Raw genomic sequence first — 23,915 nt, 5'->3', positions numbered from 1 at the left:
CACGTAAGAAATATTGACACCAAAATTCCATATTGCTCTATCTTTGAACAAGTGTCAAGCTTTACATGCAGGAAAACACACATGTTACTTCTTTCATCTAATTGAAGTACATCATGAATTCTACATGTATTGGAGCAATTAAAAATCCAAGTAACTATACAGGCTACAGAAAATATTTGAAAATATCTTATTCTAAGGACAGAATGCATAAAGTCTCTTGAAATCAGTACATATTTATTGGAATGTTTTGTATAAGAAGGTTAGTAACCATAAAAAAATTCTGCCTTCAGGAGACTTTATGAATCATCATCAAACAAATGTATCTGCTCTCTAAATGTTGCATACAACTCCTCAAGGTCATGTTAGCTGAAAGGGAACATTATTGACAGAAATTTCACAAGAGATATTAGTTAAGCATTTCAACCTGAAATGATAAAAGCTTTGGATAGGAGCTTGGAGTGGCAAAGGTCTGAGTTAGCAAGTCTGGCCAGCAAAAAAAAAAAAGACTGCAAGATACTGTTTTCTCAAAGAATTGCCATCAATATCCAGAACTGCAAGGAGGGTTTGGTAGGGCCATCATTCTACCTGAGACTGTAAATAACGCCAATCCTTCTGAGGATTCAACTGGGGATGTGCTTGCATCATCTTCAAAGTCTGAGCCACTGGAACTCCCAACTGTTCTGCTTGTTCTTTTAATCCTCATTTTGGGTACTGCAAGGGGTGATTCTCCACCATCAGACTCACTGTCCACCATGTTGCTATCGCCACCATCAGAGAAAGCATCCCTCTGACATGATTCCTGTTCATCCTCTTCCTTGCAATTATCTGCATTAGTGGTATGACTTTTGCCATCGGAATGTCTAACAGGACGGGATGGAGTGCTTGTTGCTGCTAAAATATGTTGGGCTATTTGGGGACCAGCCTCAAAAATAGTGTGATTGGAATTTGAGTCTTGATTGTCTCCTTTCTTATCACCCAGAGAATTATATCGGAAATCGTTAGGTGGGAAGCTTGGTTCAGTGAATTGTTCAAGGGAATCAAGACCCAAGGGGACATTCTTTTCAGGGGTTTCACACACTACTGTCCTTATAATTTGTATGGGATCTTTATGATGTGACGTGGTATCCAAATGGCCAATTGGAGTCTCACCTATTTCATATGTATTCCAGTCCTTTTGGTTCATAAAATCTACTTCATTGCCATCAGGGAAAACATCGTGTGCAACTACATCTGTTCTAATAATACTACTGGAGTCCTGGTTTGGTGGTGCAACAGCATCATGCAGGGCATGGAATCCTTAAGGAAAGGTGGAAAGATGATTAAATGAGTAAAGGGATATGCAAAATAAAATAAAGCAAAACAAAAGTAACAAATATGTAGACTAACTGCATAGAGATCAACAAGCAAATCATGAATGCCACGCAGGAATGTTAGAAAAGCAGTACCAGGTGAACATAAAAAATAAAATAAACAGGGCAACAATGAACATAAAAAGGTACTACCACCAATAATTAGACTATGTAGTGTTTTTTTTACACCAAATATGTACCAAAACTAGAGCAAATCAAGCCATTGAATAACATCAAAGCAATCAAATCAATCTAGTCCAACCCCCCTCTCAGTGGAAATTATTTCAATTGGCTACAAATCTAAACACAAAAAATAGGTTTTGTTGTTAGGACTAAATTTAGCATAAGCTCAAGCTGTGAGAGGGAAAAATGATATGTTCAATCCCCATGCATCACTGGGGTTGCCTCGCAAGCAAATCAACTCAGCAGCATGGGAATTTTCTTTTAGCATTGTAATTTCTGCTTATACCTCTCTTGGGTAGGTTGATTGAAGAATGATCAAGGTTCACCTCAGACCTATCAATTTCTGTGTCAATAGGTTTGCTACTGTACTTATCACAAGAAGTGGTTCTTGATTGCAATTGATTATTGAGCTTGTCTGATGTCAGCTCTCCAGCTTTTTCAAATAAATTTATCTCGTCTTCATCAGAACTCTCCGACTCACTGCTTTCTGTTTCTTCAATGTAATCAGTTGTTAAGAAGTTAGGATCTTCCTCATCTTCCGATGACAAATCAAACTCTTGTGACCTATGTGATGGGCTATCACAAAATTCTTCCCTATTCTGGTCAGAATCCTTGCTTTCCTCTATAACTATCTTAGGAATCACCACAGGCTTTACAGGAGAGGAAAAGGATTCGGTGAGGGGATTAAATATCTTCTCAACACAGGATTCAGTAGCCTTCTTTTCCACTGTGAGGAAGTGAAAGTTAAAATATCAGACCTAAAAAGAAGATTTGTACAACTCCATTTATACGAGGATGGTATTTACATTGGAAAAAATGTCCCCAACTCTCCATAGGAAAGCAAACTGACTTCATAGCTAAACACCAAGTGCACCTTAATTTTTTTTTTCAGTACGATAAACAATATGCATTCATGCAATTTATGTTCATGACATGTAAAAGCCATTTTATTATAAACCGCATGAAGCAACCTACCTACTACATAAATACATAAAACTGTAAATCATGTGACCATTCCACACAAAACACTGAAAAATGTTATTGAAATTAAGGGAATTTCTTAATAATGAATTACTAAAAGAACTCATTTCCCATGACAAACACTTGCGAATACAAAAACAAAGAAAGAAAAATACACATTTGGATGGAAAAAACTGTGAATTCCTAAAAAAATTCTACTCCAAAGAATATGCCTTTCAGAGTATTAATTCAAGAAGAGCATGCATGCCTAGTACCTTCGGAAGGTGGAGGCAGAGGAGGACTACAGGTGATGCCCACAGCACCTTTGGGATCATCATCCTCTGGCAAGATGGAATCCAGTTCCCTTTCTGGAGTGTCTAAATCATGCGAATGCGTATCCCACTCCTCTGATGGCTCTTCTAAAAGTTCTGTGAACACTTTCTGAAAGTCAACCTCAGTACCCGCCAGTTCTTCTGTGGACAACTGCGAGGTCATTCTTTGGAATTCCATCTCCCTGGTACGCTCCCTAGCGCTGGGAGTTTCCTCCACCTCATCTTCGCCTGTCACGGATGCTCTCTCCTCCTCCTCCAAAGATTTTGATGCTATCCTCTCAAAACGACGCTCTGCTTTCTTTACCCTCCTCTCAAATTTCTCATCGATACCTGAGACACTTTCACTCGGTTCGGCTAATGGAAACAGCTGCTCATCAAATTCTTTACTCGGGTATTGGCCCAGAATTTCCCCTTCATCTTCTGATGACTCGATACGGAACAAAGGTCTCTTTTTTTCTTCCTGAGGGGTTGGAATTTTTTCTACACTTCCACTTGGACCCATACCTAAGTCAGCCTCAAATGATGCCAAATTTTGCAAGTCTTTATTGACTGTTTTAATGAACTGTAAAGGTTGTGGGTCTGTTAAAGACACCAAGTCTGGGGAAGAATTGACTCTACATGTACTGTCTGCCCACTTATCAGTTTTGCTATCAACATTATCATCATCATCACCAGGTTCCGTTACTGTATAGTGTTGCTCACTAGTCACATTCTCACCATCATAGTCTTCATTTGACAACTGGACTACCTCCAGAGGGGCTGGCCTACTACCACGAACTATCTTACCAGCTATTGTTCGACTGAAACTTCTACGTTGCAATGTTGGTGTAGTGACATATGGCTGTGATGTAGTGTCACTCTCAAATTCACTCTTTAAATCATGAATATGTCTTGCCCTTTTATCCTCAGGCGAACAAGCATCTTTATGCCCTTCTCCAATGATTTTGTTGGGCTCATCTTCAGGAATCTTTACTGAAGACTCACTCTGCTTGGAGGGTGTGGTTGGTATGAACGATTTTGCATACTCAGGGGAATTGAGGTCATCATCGAGCAAATCAGGCACCTCATCCTCAGTCTTGGTTTCAAACTGATCTAAGTTACTGGATGGATGTTTGGTGGCAAATGCAGATTCCACCTCAAATGCCTGGATACCTCCAGCTGTTAATTCCTCCACCAAAGCCCTGTCTGCAGAGGTGCTTGTGGAGGATAGGAATGGAAATGCTTGAGGTGCCATTGAGCTGGTGGGGGCTGTAGTGGATTCACTGGAGCCTTTATCTGTGTCCTTCTTTTTGGGTGATTGTTCAGTGGAAACTTTGGTCAGCAAAGCAGCTGCTTCTACTCCAGACAAAGCTGGTGACTCAGGGGAGGAACTTGTTTTCTTTGAGGATTCAGGAGCTGTAATGTCTGACACTAGTGCATCACTTGTTGTTGTGGTAGTAGAAGTCACAGAACTGGACATGGCTGGGGTACCAAGTTCTGGGGTCTTTGTGTCCAGTGGAACAGATCTTTGGACAGAAGTCGTCTTCATTGCACTGAGAGCCACATCTGGGATTATTGGTGAAATCCCTGGAATACGTATTACAGAAATCCTAAATTCTACCTGGAATACGAACAACATTTTGCAATCCCCACATGAAGGTGGTGAAAAGTGTTCCTTGTTGCAGTAAATCAATGACATTTCTGGTCCAAGAAATGTTTTTGGTTAAAAATCTATTCAGTAAGTGACTATTGATGACTGAATGAATGAAAGGCATACATAATAGTTGCATTATTTGCCTTCAAATACTTTCTACGGGCGGTATCTTTCTCTCCTTTCTACTATGTACCTTCTCCTAACATGCAGACATACTGACAAACTAATACAATCATGTTGCGGTGTTAGTACATTGAATAAAGTTAATCATATAATACTGAGAAAAAATATCTGTTACATCTCTATGATTAATTATGATGGGGAATAGAGCAGACAGTGCCATTCGGATCTTCCTTAAAAATCTCCAAAAGCATGCCTTCATGGTTCACCACACTTGCTTTGTCACATGGCTGATAATATTTAGGTGCATATCTTACCTCTTTCCTCAACAGAAGACTCTCCCTTCTCTTGCAAAGAATCCACCTCCGCTCTTGCTTCAGGAGGAGGGTTTGGTGCATTCTCATCCAGGATTTGTGTATTGGCAAAATAGTCAATTTTTGTACCTTTTAAAAGATCACTTCCCTGTGACTGTGGAGTTTTCCCTTCAAAATTTAGGGGAAATATTCCTGAAAATGCACCCCCTTGATCACGGCTTGTGTCCACAAATTCACGCACTGAGCGTATTTCAATTGCCTCCTTGCCAGAGTCATAAGTTTTTACAAGCAGTTTAACCTCAGCACGAACTGTGCGAGGCTCTTCTCTTTTGGACTCGTTTATTTCCTTACTTGGTAGTAGATCCCCAGAGGAGGCTTCACCAAGTCCATATTCACATATCCTTGACATATCTTGGGACTTCACCACATCAGCACCTTCACTAAGAGGCTGAGAGAATTGGGATATCCTAGATCCAGATATCATACCATCATTTTCAATGAGTGTGTCAGTGATGAATTTCTCTCCCCTACTAGACAGCAGCCTTAATTCCTCCTCCTGCAGCTTGGGTCTTGAGTTAAATTCATGTTCATAACCTGTCATATCTCCTGGATACTCATAGAGACTATTTTTTACCAGTGAGTGAAAATGATCAGCATTAAAAGATGGTGTGGTTTCACTTTGCAATGAGTTGGAATCAGTTTCCCTGAATGTTTGTTTAAGATTATCTTCCATGGCAACATTTGCTGGTGGAATGTTAAGTGGTATTTGCGCATCAGTCGCATCTTGCATTTCAATTTCAGAAAGCATTCGCTCCACAGCAGCCTCTAGTTTATCTAATTCTTTACTTCTGTCACTGCTTACAGGAACCAGAAAAGGATCATCGGCTTCCTCTATTTCAGAAGGGATGTTACTTAGGCTCAAAGATCTCTGCTCTTCCATTAGTGACTGAATAGACTGCTCTACCTTTTTTAATGAAGAAAAAACAGACTGTGCTTCCTCCTCCATACCATAATCCACATTTTTATCCCTGGGTTTTGATTGAAAATTTGATGACACATCCATAGCTTCACCATCAACTATCAACCTCCTAGTAGATAATGTCGGAAGAAAACTCAGATGCTCTGACATCTCATATCTTTGAGGTGCTATTTCTTGAGAAATAATATGCGAGTCAATCAAAGGTGCACAGTGATCTGTTGGCAGGGAAAAGTTGCTCTCTAGATCTTTTGGCTTAGCTGCGTCACAGATATTTTTGTGCTCTTTCTCTATGGAAACATGAGAAGCTAATGAGTGAACAGAGTTTTGGTACGTTTCAACATTCCCGTCTTGCTCAATAACAGGATGCTTTTCCTTTTCTTCTACTTTACAAAAGTTACCATCAAACTTGCCTTCCTCGCCAAAATCAGTCAAACAGACACCATCAGGTGACTTCTCTAATTGGGGTTGAGCAAAAAAAAAGAAAAGGGTAGCAAACAATAAAATGTATGCTTGTTCAATATAAGCTAAATTGATTTTAGAAATAAACAACAGTCAAGATTTTTCCATTGACAAGATAAGGAATTGTTAAATAAATATGTATCTGATCTCATGATCCATCTACTAAAGCCCAAGCTCTCTGAAATATAGAGTGAAATGCCAATATTTCTATTCTAAAAAAATATGTAAATATACTTGAATACTGCAACAAGGAACAATCACCATGAGCACCTAAAACTTCCCCAACCACTAAATTCAAATTTAATTCACTACCGTGAAACTGTTATGAAATATATCTAGTTAAATATATATGGGCAATGAAGGAGAGTAGTACAAAATAAAACTGCATAGTGAGGGCTTAAAGATACATACTCCAAGATAACTATAGAACATTCTACATTTTCATCAAAACTGCATGTCAGTGAAATGATGATTTAAATAGACTAAATCATTACAAACCAGGGAATAGATTCTACATGCTAAATGTTCTAGATGGACTCGAGTTAGCTGTAAAATTATTTCTGGTTAATGTGTCTTATGTTAGAAGCATTAGGTACAAGCTGTTCCTTGTTGCCTTGCTTAACATATGCATTTCTAAGCCAATGTGGATGTGCATCAAAAACAAGAACTAGCACACAAGAACACACAAAGTTACAAATAACACCATTCACTATACCAAACAAAAAAGCCATCATGCGGACAATACAAATAAAACTCTATGAAGAAACAAAAAACTTTTCCATTCAGTAAAAAAAGCAAAAATTAATGTATTAATGTTTAGTTTCAAATGTAGCCTAACCAGTATTATAGATTGTTTCTAAATTGTAATATTATAATTACCTTTCTCTTTGCAATATATACCTAAACTATCAGATACTGCTGTTAAAGTTTCTTAAAGATATAAAAATAAAATTCCTTTATATTAGTTGATCACACAGGGAAGGTTAATTCATTTTAATTAAACTTCATACATCATACCAATAGGCTCCTTCCATAAGCATACAAAGTTATTGGGTAAAATTATTTTATGATGATTAAAATGATTATCTAATCTATATTATTTGAAACAATTGGTGTGAATATTAACACAAGGGTAATACCTCCACTATGATAGAACTATTTAAAAAGTCAAGGATTTAATGATGAAAAGTCTACCACAAATAACTCATAAAAATGCTACAGCACTAAAGATATTCCAGCCATCCAAATAGGACACAAACATTTATTGCGTCCAATTGAAAGACAGCTTCATAAATTAATTCGGAAAAACAATGCAGCAAATCATGAAGAAATATTTGGCTTATAATATTTATTTCAAACAAAAGTAAAACCTCAGTATTTTTAAAGTTGCAGATTATTCAAAGTGAAATGCAAAAACAAAATACACCTGAAAACAAAACTGTTAGTTCAAAGGTGAGATAATCAGCACTGCTATGGCATCAACAACCTTCAATGCATGGTATTGATGATGAAAAGAGTTAGAGGAAACGCACAAAAACACTAACAACATCTCTCACGAAAGATTATATCACTCATCAAATGCAGGAAAAAGGAAATTTTGAGTTGAGGGTTATTATATTGGAGAATGAACTACCTGGTTCGTAACAATTGAGTCTGCTGTGACGGAAAAGCCCATGTATCAATATTCCATTAATTTTTATGATACTATGAGTACTAACAGTAAATTAGTTAACTTTAAATATTCAAATTCCATTGCATCATGAAAAAAGTTTTGACACATTATCTCAGATGAACGGCAATGAGGCAACTGAGTCATAAATTTCAATGTTTTGTAATCAGTGAAAAAGGACTTTGCATCTCACCTGCATCTTCAGTAGCTGGGCCTCCGTGGCCTGCAGAATGCTTCTGCTGCATTTTCTCAGCCCATTCTGAAAAATGAATCACACAGATGAATAAATAAAATATTAAAGAAAATATGGTGAACTAGCTACTATATATTAAATAACCTGCAGCATAAATTCATCACAACAATGCAGGCTCTTAAAAACACTAGACACATAATGCTACAAAAAACTATGCCAAAAAGCACATAATATATCTCACTGATTACCTAAATTAAGTTTCACTTGCTACTTTCAGAAGAGAATTTTAAGTCAATACTGTCTGCAATTACCTCCCAAAACCACTACATTACGCAAGCATTATAATTAACTTCAGAAACATATTTGCAAGGTTCTTAATGATTCTTTCGTTTGCCTATACAACGGCTCGTAACACAACTGGCAAAAACCTTTTCTATCTAATCATATTACTACAATGAAAACTTTCTGATACCTATAACAAAGAAATTTCCTTTGTCATTGTCTGTTGAAAAGACAGAATTTGTGGCTCAAAAGCTTCTTGCTTAGCAGGGAATTTAAACTCCCATTTTCAACGAAAGACATAAATGGTTTATCACATATTATAATTAATTACATGCACAGAATGTACTGCATAATAAGTACAAGCACTTCAAATTCTGTCAATTTAATCCCGTTGGTTTGGGTTAAAATGTTATAATTGAAATTGCAATAACATATTATCAGATTTACAAAGTTTTCTGGCTCATTCTTCATTAAATTTCACTCAGCTATTTTTTGCAAAGAAGATAAAGCTGAAATGCTTTTACTGAGCACTAAACTTAAAAGATGCTTCATAATTTGGAGAAAATAATCAGAAATAATTAGAGGATTAGCCTGACTGGTAGCCTATTGGAGTCTGTGAGAGAATTAGTTTCGAAAGGATGCTAAACCAACTGGTCTCACAGGAACTTGGACAAACTCTAGTCTCCATGTAAAGAACAGTGATCCCCTTGCAGGAAGCTCAAAACTGAACTTCAGTCCAGATATCCCAAAAAATCTCAAGTATTTCATTGGGATTTTTCATATCAGTGGGTTATTTCCTATGCATTTTTGCAAGGAATTAACCACAGCCTTGCCACCTGCATACCTTTGAGAAAAAAAGTTTCATGATCACTAAATCGGCAAGGAAATTTTTATCTTCTTTTATGATGATTTTTTACCATACATTCAAGTCACCGTTATGAGTACACCTGCATTAGTAATAGAATTCCAGGGTGCAGTCTTATAAGACTTTTTTGAATGCTTTTCGGAACATTAAAAGGCTCATTATAAACATACACCTCTGGTACACAAGTAAAAAATGCACATTTATCACTTGATGTTGTTCAGGCTAAAAGCACCATAGCAACACACTACAAAACAGCACTGCAGGGAGCATGCTAGAACAAGAAGCCAAGCTCATTCAACTGCATCTAACCTATGTAACACATAAATATTTGATACTTAATTATAGGACTACACTAATTTAAAAACATGAAATAAGCAGATAGGATCATTGTATAGGAAGGTGATACTAATGTATTTTTGAAATCAATAAATTTGGAGAGAAATTAACTATTTCCTGAATGACATACACGAGATTCAACAAGTGCTATCAGTATTCAATGTAGTTATTGTATGATACATGCATTCTATTATGCAGACCTTCACCAATTGAGGTGCTTCATAGACAGTTGGCGCTCTTCAAACCAAACGTTCCCCATCACCGTTGCAAGGCCATAGATTAAAATGGGCAAGGCCCATACCTTCTCCAAATAGTTGCCCAAGGCGAATAGGAGGGGCAGAACCACTCCTGACAAAAGCTGATTTTAGCAGGCCACTTCTGACTCTCACTGGAGATGGCAGGGCTGGTGAGGTACAGTCATGTGAGCTCTCTGACCTTATTGGATCATCAGGTATTTCAGTGGCAGGAGGGCCCAATGAGGAATTTTTAGTCCGAAGATGCACCAATGACTCTAAGATTCGTCTCCTTGTAACGGACATTTGCAAGCCCTGTTGGCTGTCCAGAGCAGACTGTTTTGAATCAGTCAGGGTAGAACTTGATGTCGGACAATGGCATTGAGAAAGACTTCTAGTCCCACCCACTACTGAATCTTGGTTTTTACTCTCTTTGGGAACCAAAGAGGTCAGATTTTTGCTGCTGTTATAACCAGGATCCTTCTGGCTGGAATCCTTGACCATGCGCACATGATCATTTAGTGAGAGAGAACGGTGTATGGCTCCCTCTCGTCTTTGTCTTTGTTGAATTATATGTTTGGCTTCAACAGCACCTGGAGAAAGGGGTGTGCTAAGCTTTGGCATGGATTTCACTGAAGTTCTAACAGGCTTTGTCACAGTTTTGTTGGCTGTTGGCGAAGAAAAAGACGGCAGTGAACGATAGGACTGACGATTGAACCCTGAAGTGCTTGACTCCTCAATGTCCCTACACAATGCCTTGAAGGCCTCAGATTCCTGAATTGGATTGGGATCAAGCCTGCGAGGACTAATGCTACGATCTTTTAGGAAGGTAAATCGAATTACAGGTTTGAAGCTACTTTGTTCTGTATTTTCAGATGATTCTTTTGTATGTTTAACTGGTTCTTTTTGGGGTGGTGAAACATATTCAGGTGATGTCTCCTCTGCAGAAAAATTTAAAATTGGGAGTATTGCTGGAGGAGAAATCACTCTTTCGCTATTATTTTCCCTTACCTGTAGTGTTGTATCATTCATTTGAATGTGTGTTTTTATAGGATTGCTTGGAGTGGCAGAAAGCTCCTCAAATTTAGATATGAGCTTTGAAACACTCCCTGCTCTAGCCCTCATTGACTGAGGTTCAACACCAGACCTACTGGATTTGATGATAACAGTACTATTTCTTTTGATGGCATTCTTTGAGGGCAAAACTTTTTTTTGCTCACTTTTGACTGTCTTAGGGATGGGAAGTTCACTAAGAATAGAGTTACTTTGTGCTTTCAGAGGTTTATGACTTCCTGGAGAACTAGAATACATACTGCCTTGTTTTCCCAACTCAGCGTTGACCTTGATGTTTTTATCTTTAGGTATAGCTTCATCATGGTCAGCATCACTACAATTAACAAAAAAACCTGATGAAAGAGATTGCTTCAAATCAATCCCTCTTTCAAAATTATTCCCTTCATTTCCTCCAATATTTTTTGGTATGTCATTGGGAGATATCAGGTTATTACTTGGTGAAATTGGTAAAAATCCAGTAATTCTTGCACCTGTTTTATGCATGGAACTAGCCTTGTCTACTGTAGCAGGGTGCACACTAGACTCAGTAAAAAATTTCCAGTCATTTGATTGCCTGCTTGGAGTTTTATCAGGCAAAGTAAGAAGTGAAGGTGAATTTCGATTATGTAACAAAGATTCATTTTGTATATTTACAGGAGAGGGTAATAAAGCATTGGCTTTATCATGTGATACACTACTCTTAGAGGTGGCTTGGCCAAAACTATGGTGGTTCATGGGAAGATACTTATCATGGTGGTATTTATTCTCAATCACGAGCGACTGCTGTCCACTACTACTGCTGGCATCAAATGCAGAAGCCAAAGAGGAGTATGCATCACTTAGGTGATAGCTAAGTGATAAAGGTTTTCCTATTTCTTTCATACCTTCAGTAGCTCCATCTGCAGGCTGTTGTCCCTGTGAGCCTTTCTTACGCTGAGATGCAGCTGCTGACTGCAGTTCAGCATTAGTTTCTGATGCTGCTAACGCCTCAGAAACTATTGTAATACCACCATCAGGCTTTCCTATGCAGACACAGACCTTACTTAAGCTTTCATCTGAGTCTTTATCTCTCGATCCTGTGCACACACACACTTTCTTTTCCCCATCATAAACTGCCATTCCTGAAAGCACTGATTCTTGATGTTTCCCTAGTTCTTCTGCTGCTTCAGCAGCGTAGTCAACGTTAATATCATTGTGTTGCCCTTCTTCTTCAGAAAGTCCAAGATCTTCCACATCTGTATGAGCATCTAAAATTCTATGGTCCTTCAGGTACTTGGCTTCTCCAGGAGCATCTATATCAATTTTTCTTGTGTGTTTCACATGGACCACCGAGTAATGATCTTCAAATTCATAAGGAATTTCTACAGGAGTAGGAGATTCCCTACCTTCATCCGCTGATGCAAATAATTCCTCTGTATCTGTAGTACCATGAATGTCAGGGCTGGGAGAGATCATGCGGATGGTTGGCAATGATCCTATTGATCCATGCTTTTGAGGTTGGTGTTTTGTGTCCGAGACTCTTATCTGGGAATGCTGTACAATGACACTAGCACGTACATCATCAGAAAATGGACCATCTCCCTGTTTTTCAGTTATTGTTTCGAATCCATATTCTCGCATAAGATCAGGAGTTGGACAAGCATCTCTATCAGAGGGGATTTCATTACGTTCATCAACATCTGAGGCTTCTACGTCCTCAATGTCGGTTTTAGCATCAGAATTATTTGCAGAATTATCAGCATTCAGTGACATAGTCTTCATGGAACTTGGAGAAACTTTAACACCAGGAGGAAGTGAATCTACATCACTTACTTCAAGTTCCTCGATATCAGTAGTACTAGCTGCTATAGTTGCAGTAGGGGGAGGAGTAACAACCACCGGAGAAGCAGGCATAGGAGGCTTTTTGTGAGATGATTGCGGTCGTGATCTCACTTTCCGTTTCCTTTGCACTGGACTTGTATCTAGAAACATTTCTTCTGTATCAGTGATGGGATCTGCCATTGCTTGGCTGGGTAATTTCAATTTTTTCTTTTCAACTTTCATAGTATCAGTACATTCAACAATTCCTCCTTCCATTGGTGGCAAGTCTGGGGTTACCAGTAAAGTCCTGTTTCCTTCAGCATCAATCACTCTAAGACCTGCTCCCTGGTCTTCCACATCATCTTCAGAATCTTCTAAATCTTCCACATCAGTAGGAATAGCTCCTGATTCTTCAGGATTGAATAAACCACGAGCTTTAACTTCATCAAGTGGCAATACAAGGACTGTTGGGTGGCCATGTTCATCTTGCTTTACCAGGGTTAATTCACGTACTGGAGGAGGAAAGCCTGGTATATCTTCAGGATTGAGATCTGCTGGGAGCTGGTGACTAAAATAAATTTCTTCTAAATTATCTGCTTCAAAGTCTTCCAAATCAGTGGCAGCATCATCAGAATTCTGCTGCGGAGATTTTTTTCCTGATTGCTTTTCAGAGTTATCAGCTCCATATTCATCGGAATCAGATTCTCCTGATGATATTAATTCTTCAACATCAGTCACACCACCATCAGTAGCCTGAGGTACTAACAGAGGGGATTTTTTTGTTTTCAGAAGATACTTCTTGTTTCCTTTGGAGGGGTCAGGAGACACAATTACAGGTACTGGATCACTTCCATCAGGCCTTTCAAAGAATTTTACTTGAGTCACTGGCAACTGAGTAGTTTTCCCTTCTCTCCAAGCCTTGCGTGCACATTTTGCTTCTGAGTCACTACCTTGAAGACTTCCCTCTTCAGTACTGCAACCTGATGAAACAGATGACTGATCATCATCTTTATTTCGAATGAATTTTATAGGAGATGGTTCCATCAAGTCCTCTGTATCTGTGAGCTGATTTTCCAGGCTGGCTGAAAGGCCTCCTGATGTATCTACTGTTGTTTGAGACTCCATCACTGATCCATACATGCTTTCCATTTCTTCAATAGAAAATACATTCTCTGGAGGATCTTTTATGTAATGAAAATGTTCCATGGCTACTTCATCCTCTGTTCCTGATGCCTCCATATCTTCCAAATCAGTGTGACCTTCATCTGGGTCATACACAACTCCCAGTAATTTGCCACCTGCCATTTCTTGGCCCCTATCTTTGTGTTTTATATTTTTTCTTGTATAGTCTTTCACCAAAGATGACGGAGAATTACTTCGCTTCTCCAATTTAGTTTTGGCACCTAAAATCTCATCATCTGTGAACTCCACATCCTCAACATCTGTTGCACTTCCCTTTCCCAGCATTGGTGGCCGTAGACTTCCTTTGCCTTTTGGTGGATGACGGCGGGTCCTGGACAGTACTGCTGCTTTTGTCTTTTCTTCTTCTGAGTCAGAATCAAGTATTTCTGTATCGGTCACATCAGAAAAGCGCCGTATGCTTCCAGAGTAAGTGGGGCTCAAAGCAGAACGGTGAGTGGGTGATTTTCGTCCACTGCGAGGAGATGTTCTCCCATGGGCTTCATAGCCAGAAGCTCGTTCTTTGCTTTCAGGAAGAGATCTTCTATGAATAGGGGATGCTCCTGGACTGGGTGTGAGAGCAGGTGAGACACCTTGGTTTTCTTTTTTCACAGTATCAGCAATATCTACAGTCCCCATGTTTTCCAGTAGCTCAGTAAGAAACTCAGCATCTACCTCTTTGACATATGATTTAAATATCCCCTCATCTTCTGAGGCCGAGAAGTCTTCAACATCAGTCAATATTCCAGTGATTCTTGAGTCCTCAGGAATTCCAAGTCCTTGAAATGAGTGCTGTCCAGTAGATCCTACAGTTTTCCCAGAATTAGACAGGCTATCATGCTTGAATAGCTCTTCATATGAGCCCTCTGCATCTAAAATATTTTCTAAGGCAGCTAGAATCTGTGGTGAATTTAAATCTATTTCAGTTTCTTCATCTTCATCCCCATCACTGGCCTCTACATCTTCAACATCAGTGACGGCTCCATCATCTCCAGTTTTAAGCTTAAAGGAGAGTTTTCTTTTACCTTTTGATACATTCACTTCATCAGTTTCATCGTCCAGGTCCTCTATATCAGTGTGAGTGTCAATTGTGTTCACAGCACCATCAATCATATCATCAATATCTCTATCAAGTGTATCATCATCGGGTGTAATTGCAATTCGTGGAACACTAGGCTCTTTTAATGACATTGTTGTATCTGTACTGTGGGACTCGGTAGTCTCAGAAACTTTACCTTTACAAGTATAACCTGAGGACTTAACAGTTTTTTTATCGTTTAGAGTTTCTGGTGAATCTTTAGAGGTAAATTTTGGTACACGGGAATTAAACTCAGACTGATATGTTTTCTGGGTATATGGTGAATCTGTTACGGCTAAATCAATGGGAATAAGATCTTGTTCATCATCAGTGGATGAATCATCTAATTTTTCAAGTTTGTTTGAAGGCTCAATGAGTGCATAGTCTGACTCAGACTCTGAAGTTGAAAGATAATCAATATTTCCTCTAAGCAAAGTGGCCTGGTCTATTCCCTCACCAACAGTGGTACTCTCAGAAAAGGGTATTTCAGCAAAATGAGAATCAACATCTCCTGAAAATAGTTCTCTTGATGAAGAAGGATGTATTCCATCAGTTGAGTCCTCTCCAAGATTACTCTTAAGTTTCAGAGGTCCTCTTCTTTGTTCCTCCTTTCCACCTAAATTAGAATGCTGTTGAGTAACATGATATCTTTCATTAGAAATGTTGTCCCCGGAAACCCTTTCAATATACCTCGAGGGGGAGTCCTCAGATGCACCTGATTTTTCATTAAGAGTTACAAAGGTTTCAGTGGAGGTTTGAACTTCATGCTCGTGTCGGCCACAGTCTAACTTACCTTCAACCAGACCATATTCCCTAGGAATTTCAACAACTAACTTGCTCAAAGATATTGCTCGATTTTCTAGGGCAGATAACAATTTATCTTTTTGCTCAGGAGTCAATTGAGAGGACCAAAACGCTTTCCGTACATTTGTAGTTATCTGATCTAAGTCTGAAGCCATGCTCTGAACAGATGCGGACGTGGAAAAAAGCTGATGGCAGCGAGCAGAGTGGTGAGGTGCAAGTCGTTTACCTTGGGGATGTTCCCCTGCCTCTTCCACCTCATCACCAGCCATGTACTCGAACTTGTGTTTGACACGTGGGGGCGTGACAGCTCGAACATCCAGGATGGGGGAGAGGCGTTCCTCAGAAACTTGCGTGGTGCGAACAGGTCGGCGGTGGGTGGGTTGAGGAAGAATGATAGAGGAGGGAGAAGGAGAGAGGTGTGATGGAGTCGTGGGGTGGCTGGTTCTCTGTGAAGGAGCAAATGTGCCACTCCTTGAAAGAACTTGACGATATCCATCCTGTGCACTACTGAAATCAAAGTCTGAGGATGAGGAGGGTAGAGCTACTGAATCACTCAGTGATGAATCTGTGGTGTCAACTTGAGATGAATCAATCTGGAAAGATGACATTGCCCCTGATGGAGCTGCTGTACTCTCTCCTGAAAGTTGTGTTGATTTACTTGGAGCTATCCTGCGGAGAGATTCACTTGTTGTTGGCTGCCTATAAATCACTTCTATTGCACCCGTTACATCAAGAGTTCGAGTGAAAACTTCAGATGTCATCAACTGGGTTATTGTGCCACTTGCAGCAGATGAATACCTCATTCTACTGGGGCTTGAAGGTAGTGATGGTGTCGGGCTCGAAGAATCAGGGATTCCAAAAGAAGGCTGACAGACTGATGGAGATGGACTTGATGTCATAACGGTAACACTGCTTTCTGGAGATGAATCTTCCACTTTAGGGTCAGTCTCAGAGGGTGAAATTTCTGGTTGGACATCCTCAACTGGTAATTTAGGGGTTGATGCAGGCTGCATACTCTCAGAAGGGGCAGGAGAAATTTTTTGGGTAAATATAACTGCTTGGCGGTCTGGTGAAGACTTTTCTGGCTTAGGAACCTTTACTTGACTTGAGATTTTCTTTATTGGTTTTATTGTGGTCCCAATAGATCGGTCTGAAACCCTAGTGGATGATGATCTTTGAGTAACAGTGCTTGAAGTATGGCGTCCCATTGATGAAGATGATGCAACAATAGGTGACTTATAAGGTGCTGTTGGTACTTCACTCTCTCCTTTTGATGCTTCTTTCCTTTTAGTTGGAATTGAAGACCTGGTAAGTTTGCTAGGAACTCCTTTTCCAGAAGTCGATTTCCTGGATGTTGAAAGCTCTCTTGACTCGGTGTGACCTCCATGGGATGGGCCAGGAATCCCTGAGGCAGTAACCTTTCTTGAAGAAGTGGACCGGTCCTTAGTTGTATCTTCCTTTCCTGAAGTCTTTTTATCAATTTCTTGGGGGCGTTTCTTTAACACTTGTGGCTGTTCAAACTCTCCATCTTTGCGAAGAAGAGGTTTTCGAAGAGCAGGGGATTTATCACTCGATTCAGAAGTATCCCGTGTTGTGCGATACGAACGGGAATGCTGACTCTCTTCCCTTCTATGGGTGACCATTATCTTTTTGCTACTACTACTTGCAGTATCCTCTGCATAGTGACTCTTCTTATATGTTCGCTCCCGTGGCAGAGTCTCTGCTGCTGATTGAGTACCATGTTGGCTTGAAAATGCCTTTCGCTGAGAATCTGTTGATGGAGGTTCATAACTACTTCGATATGATTTGGTACTAAATTTTTTCCTGGATGCCATTCCTTCTGAATCACTTGTCACTGTGGATGGCTTTGATGAAGTCAAATGTCTTCTTCCTGACTCAGGTAATTCTGCTGAAGTTTTTGTTGCTTCAATGGACCGCTTTCGTTCTGCAAAGTGTTCATCTGAAGATTCTTTCTGTCGAGCTTTGCCTATCCCAGATTTACTTGACTTCTTGCTTGTGGAAGGCGTCTCTGGAGGATGCTTCACATGTGAGGTAGATTCTTTTGGAACTAATGTTTGAGACTGCACAATTTTTTCGCAAACGCAAATTGAACGTTGGCCATCCCTATTCACTTCAACAAATGTTGCACCAGAAGCTGAAGTATGCATTGTGGTCTCAACTGTAGCATGAGTAGAGGTAGTTGAATATATTTGTGATGGATCCTCTGAGACAGTGATTTCAATAGTATCATCATCCTTTAGCACTATATCCTCAGACGTTACATCAAGGATAGGCCTGTATTGATGAGAATCTCCAGTATATGGACATACAACCTGCTTATGTGGGGGTTTTTCATCTAATACCTCCAAAAGTAGGGGAGAGATGTCCTCTTTTACAGTTACAGCCTCTTCTGTGAGTGTTTCCTTAGTTGGTGAAACCGTTGGTGATGGCTCTTTTGCGTCCATCAGAAGTTCCCTTTGTTCATCATGATGAGAGGCTGCTTTGATTTCTGTGGACAAATGAGCTCCTTCTGTTTGGGAATCCAGTGTCTTCAATTCATTTTCCTCCCTATGTGTGCGTTCGGTTTGCCTTACTTCATTTAGAATTGCAGTGCTCTCAACTTCAGGCACTGGGATTAAATCTTCACAAGAGGCAGTTTCCTCCTCTAAGATCGAAGTTTTTACTGAAAACCTTTTTTCCCCAAGTTCTGATTCTGATATCTTATCTGTAGAATGTGACTCTATTAGATCACTGCTACCCAAAAGCACACTTTGCGAATCAACAGACTCAAATGCTGCAGCCTTACTTCTACTTTCTGAATCATCTACAATTTTTTTCTTTACAGTTTGAATCTCATCAATGACTGTTTCCATCACGTTATCAAGAACAACTTCCTCTTCAATTATAGTTACAACCTTCACATCTTTGTGATCCATTGCATCTGAATGCATGCCTTCAGATTCGTGTGAAATGGCTTTTGCTTCAAGACCTGTTTCAGGTAAACTCTGAAGATTTTCATCATCTAATGACATAATTTTAGAAGAACCAATTTCACCAATATCACTTCGTGAAGGATCCTGTGATTTCTTGACAGTCCCTGGAACTTCCTGAGTAGAGTCGACTAATGTTTGGTGCTCTTCCATAATAGATGTAAGACTAGATTCACTATCATCCATGAAAGCTTGAGATGGAAAAGAAATCCCCTCAGGAGTAGGAGTAAGATCTGGTTTAAGCTCCTTTACTTCCTGTTTAATTTGCCTAGTCACTTCCTTAACTTCAATCATTAATTCCTTCATCTCCTTTTCTGATAATACTCGTTTAGTGAGTATAGATAGTTGCTCCCGTCGACTCTTGGATAAAAAGGGTCTACGAGGCTCATCAGATACATCAGATAACGTCGATGCCGACGCCTGTGAACCAACGATATCAGACTGAGATTCCCCATCTTCACTGATTGGTACGCAAAGGGTACCAACAGTAGACTCAGGAATAACAGTTTGATGAATATTGGACAATTTATCTGTCCCTTCTCTGATTTCCTGAACAACTAAGGTTTCCAGATGTCCACTGGAACTTTTATCAGGTAAAGGAATCTCTTCAGGTACAGAAGATGGAATATCCTCAGACAAACCGCGAGTTAATTCAATAGATTCCTGATAAGAAACTCCTATTGGGATTTCAGAAAAGGCACCGGAAAAAGGTTTGGTTTCAGCAGAGGAAAGATCTTTTGCGACTTGAATATCAAAAGAAGGATCCTTGCTACATGGATCAACGATATTAGAAATTGAAGGCACTTGCTCCAGCATTGAAGTAGATATAGATCCTAAATCTTCCGACAAGAGAGAGACATTAGTTGGGTCCACGGAAACTATAGCAATGCGGCTTCCGAAATCCTGATCTCTAGAAATGGACTCATCTACAGAAGTACATACGTGAGATAAAGCCTCGATATCGGAGACTACATCACCCTTTACCTTAGAGGAAGTACCGGGATCCAAAGAGAATTCGGCAATACCTAATTCCAATGAAACACGATTAAGGGAGGACTCTAAGACACCTTCAGAAATATCAACAGGAATTAAACTACTACATAAACCTTCCACGGGAAACATTGTATCAGAATCGGGGACCGAAGGTGACACCCATGGCGACACAGGTTCAACCTGCACTTTTTTCGCGGATTCCGCATCCTCTACTCCTGCCACCTCCTCCTTTTCTGTGACAGATTCTACCGGAGATGGCAGCCTCTCTTCCGCTACCTCCGGCGCACCTACCGGGGACACATCCTTGACCTCGGATATCACCTTTTCTACCGCTTCGCCTTCCACCTCCTCCCGGGCTTGTTCGACTGTCGGTTCTTCCGCTAGTGGGGAGACTGGCTTCTTCTCTGTAACCTCGACAATTTCCTTCACCTCCTCCGCTACCTCTTTAACGAGTTCCTCCTCGCCTACGGTTTTAACTTCGCCTATTTCCCTCACCGCCTCGGACACCTCAACGACCTTCTCCGCTATGACAACCTCCTCCACAACCTCCTTTCGCTCTACGACTTCTTCCACGGCCACGGCCTTTTCTAGCGTCTCTTCCTCCGTGATTTTTGCGATCGTCTCTTGTTTTTCGGGCACCTCTTCCACGTCAGGCGTGACCGCCTTCTCCTCGGATACCACGGTAGCTTCTTCGGCCTCGGCCGATACCCCCTCTATCCTATCCTCCGCGAGCTTTTCCTCTACGACCTCCGTTACTTCATCCGCGGCCGAGGGGAGTTTCTCGTCGGGTTCTTCGTCGACATGATCTAAGGAGGGTTCCTCCGCTACCACCTCCGACGGTGACTTAGGCTCTCCTTCTCTCTCGGAGACTGGAGAGGCCACTTCAGTTACTTCCTCTTTCGCTTCCTCCGGCGCCAACTCCTCGGCCGCCGGTGATACTGGTTCCTTCGCCGTCTCCTTAACTACTTCCTTGGTCACCACCTCGTGCAATACCTCCTCCCTTACGTCTTCCTTGGTTTCTGTTATTGTTTCCACGGACTCCGCTTTGGAAGCAATTACCTCCCTCTCTTCAACTGACACTTCTACCTCGGCCTGCGTCAATTTTTTCGCGGATTCCGCATCCTCTACTCCTGCCACCTCCTCCTTTTCTGTGACAGATTCTACCGGAGATGGCAGCCTCTCTTCCGCTACCTCCGGCGCACCTACCGGGGACACATCCTTGACCTCGGATATCACCTTTTCTACCGCTTCGCCTTCCACCTCCTCCCGGGCTTGTTCGACTGTCGGTTCTTCCGCTAGTGGGGAGACTGGCTTCTTCTCTGTAACCTCGACAATTTCCTTCACCTCCTCCGCTACCTCCTTAACGAGTTCCTCCTCGCCTACGGTTTTAACTTCGCCTATTTCCCTCACCGCCTCGGACACCTCAACGACCTTCTCCGCTATGACAACCTCCTCCACAACCTCCTTTCGCTCTACGACTTCTTCCACGGCCACGGTCTTTTCTAGCGTCTCTTCCTCCGTGATTTTTGCGATCGTCTCTTGTTTTTCGGGCACCTCTTCCACGTCAGGCGTGACCGCCTTCTCCTCGGATACCACGGTAGCTTCTTCGGCCTCGGCCGATACCCCCTCTATCCTATCCTCCGCGAGCTTTTCCTCTACGACCTCCGTTACTTCATCCGCGGCCGAGGGGAGTTTCTCGTCGGGTTCTTCGTCGACATGATCTAAGGAGGGTTCCTCCGCTACCACCTCCGACGGTGACTTAGGCTCTCCTTCTCTCTCGGAGACTGGAGAGGCCACTTCAGTTACTTCCTCTTTCGCTTCCTCCGGCGCCAACTCCTCGGCCGCCGGTGATACTGGTTCCTTCGCCGTCTCCTTAACTACTTCCTTGGTCACCACCTCGTGCAATACCTCCTCCCTTACTTCTTCCTTGGTTTCTGTTATTGTTTCCACGGACTCCGCTTTGGAAGCAATTACCTCCCTCTCTTCAACTGACACTTCTACCTCGGCCTGCGTCAATTTTTTCGCGGATTCCGCATCCTCTACTCCTGTCACCTCCTCCTTTTCTGTGACAGATTCTACCGGAGATGGCAGCCTCTCTTCCGCTACCTCCGGCGCACCTACCGGGGACACATCCTTGACCTCGGATATCACCTTTTCTACCGCTTCGCCTTCCACCTCCTCCCGGGCTTGTTCGACTGTCGGTTCTTCCGCTAGTGGGGAGACTGGCTTCTTCTCTGTAACCTCGACAATTTCCTTCACCTCCTCCGCTACCTCCTTAACGAGTTCCTCCTCGCCTACGGTTTTAACTTCGCCTATTTCCCTCACCGCCTCGGACACCTCAACGACCTTCTCCGCTATGACAACCTCCTCCACAACCTCCTTTCGCTCTACGACTTCTTCCACGGCCACGGTCTTTTCTAGCGTCTCTTCCTCCGTGATTTTTGCGATCGTCTCTTGTTTTTCGGGCACCTCTTCCACGTCAGGCGTGACCGCCTTCTCCTCGGATACCACGGTAGCTTCTTCGGCCTCGGCCGATACCCCCTCTATCCTATCCTCCGCGAGCTTTTCGTCTACGACCTCCGTTACTTCATCCGCGGCCGAGGGGAGTTTCTCGTCGGGTTCTTCGTCGACATGATCTAAGGAGGGTTCCTCCGCTACCACCTCCGACGGTGACTTAGGCTCTCCTTCTCTCTCGGAGACTGGAGAGGCCACTTCAGTTACTTCCTCTTTCGCTTCCTCCGGCGCCAACTCCTCGGCCGCCGGTGATACTGGTTCCTTCGCCGTCTCCTTAACTACTTCCTTGGTCACCACCTCGTGCAATACCTCCTCCCTTACGTCTTCCTTGGTTTCTGTTATTGTTTCCACGGACTCCGCTTTGGAAGCAATTACCTCCCTCTCTTCAACTGACACTTCTACCTCGGCCTGCGTCAATTTTTTCGCGGATTCCGCATCCTCTACTCCTGCCACCTCCTCCTTTTCTGTGACAGATTCTACCGGAGATGGCAGCCTCTCTTCCGCTACCTCCGGCGCACCTACCGGGGACACATCCTTGACCTCGGATATCACCTTTTCTACCGCTTCGCCTTCCACCTCCTCCCGGGCTTGTTCGACTGTCGGTTCTTCCGCTAGTGGGGAGACTGGCTTCTTCTCTGTAACCTCGACAATTTCCTTCACCTCCTCCGCTACCTCCTTAACGAGTTCCTCCTCGCCTACGGTTTTAACTTCGCCTATTTCCCTCACCGCCTCGGACACCTCAACGACCTTCTCCGCTATGACAACCTCCTCCACAACCTCCTTTCGCTCTACGACTTCTTCCACGGCCACGGTCTTTTCTAGCGTCTCTTCCTCCGTGATTTTTGCGATCGTCTCTTGTTTTTCGGGCACCTCTTCCACGTCAGGCGTGACCGCCTTCTCCTCGGATACCACGGTAGCTTCTTCGGCCTCGGCCGATACCCCCTCTATCCTATCCTCCGCGAGCTTTTCCTCTACGACCTCCGTTACTTCATCCGCGGCCGAGGGGAGTTTCTCGTCGGGTTCTTCGTCGACATGATCTAAGGAGGGTTCCTCCGCTACCACCTCCGACGGTGACTTAGGCTCTCCTTCTCTCTCGGAGACTGGAGAGGCCACTTCAGTTACTTCCTCTTTCGCTTCCTCCGGCGCCAACTCCTCGGCCGCCGGTGATACTGGTTCCTTCGCCGTCTCCTTAACTACTTCCTTGGTCACCACCTCGTGCAATACCTCCTCCCTTACTTCTTCCTTGGTTTCTGTTATTGTTTCCACGGACTCCGCTTTGGAAGCAATTACCTCCCTCTCTTCAACTGACACTTCTACCTCGGCCTGCGTCAATTTTTTCGCGGATTCCGCATCCTCTACTCCTGCCACCTCCTCCTTTTCTGTGACAGATTCTACCGGAGATGGCAGCCTCTCTTCCGCTACCTCCGGCGCACCTACCGGGGACACATCCTTGACCTCGGATATCACCTTTTCTACCGCTTCGCCTTCCACCTCCTCCCGGGCTTGTTCGACTGTCGGTTCTTCCGCTAGTGGGGAGACTGGCTTCTTCTCTGTAACCTCGACAATTTCCTTCACCTCCTCCGCTACCTCCTTAACG

General features: G+C 42.2%; 1 protein-coding gene across 29 annotated transcripts in view; it reads right to left on the bottom strand.

The window, feature by feature from the left end:
• The window catches only part of LOC124160805 (ankyrin-3), a 684,504-nt gene that overhangs the window by 22,741 nt on the left and 637,848 nt on the right, over positions 1–23,915 (bottom strand). For 12 of the 29 annotated variants that reach the window (XM_046536848.1, XM_046536853.1, XM_046536859.1 and 9 more), the window contains 3 exons: positions 8,192–8,257; positions 2,768–4,390; positions 1,819–2,259 (listed from right to left, as the gene is read on the bottom strand). In XM_046536848.1, coding sequence (XP_046392804.1) covers positions 1,819–2,259; positions 2,768–4,390; positions 8,192–8,257 — 2,130 coding nt within the window. Of the gene's footprint in view, positions 1–1,149; positions 1,297–1,818; positions 2,260–2,767; positions 4,391–4,894; positions 6,326–8,191; positions 8,258–11,844; positions 16,037–23,915 lie in introns of those variants that run through there. The other 17 variants (XM_046536860.1, XM_046536862.1, XM_046536861.1 and 14 more) reach the window with 7 other exon arrangements.

The sequence above is a fragment of the Ischnura elegans genome, chromosome 6 (genome assembly GCF_921293095.1).
Source record: "Ischnura elegans chromosome 6, ioIscEleg1.1, whole genome shotgun sequence".
Taxonomy (NCBI): Eukaryota; Metazoa; Arthropoda; class Insecta; order Odonata; family Coenagrionidae; genus Ischnura; species Ischnura elegans.
This window is presented reverse-complemented; position numbering and strand designations above follow the sequence as displayed.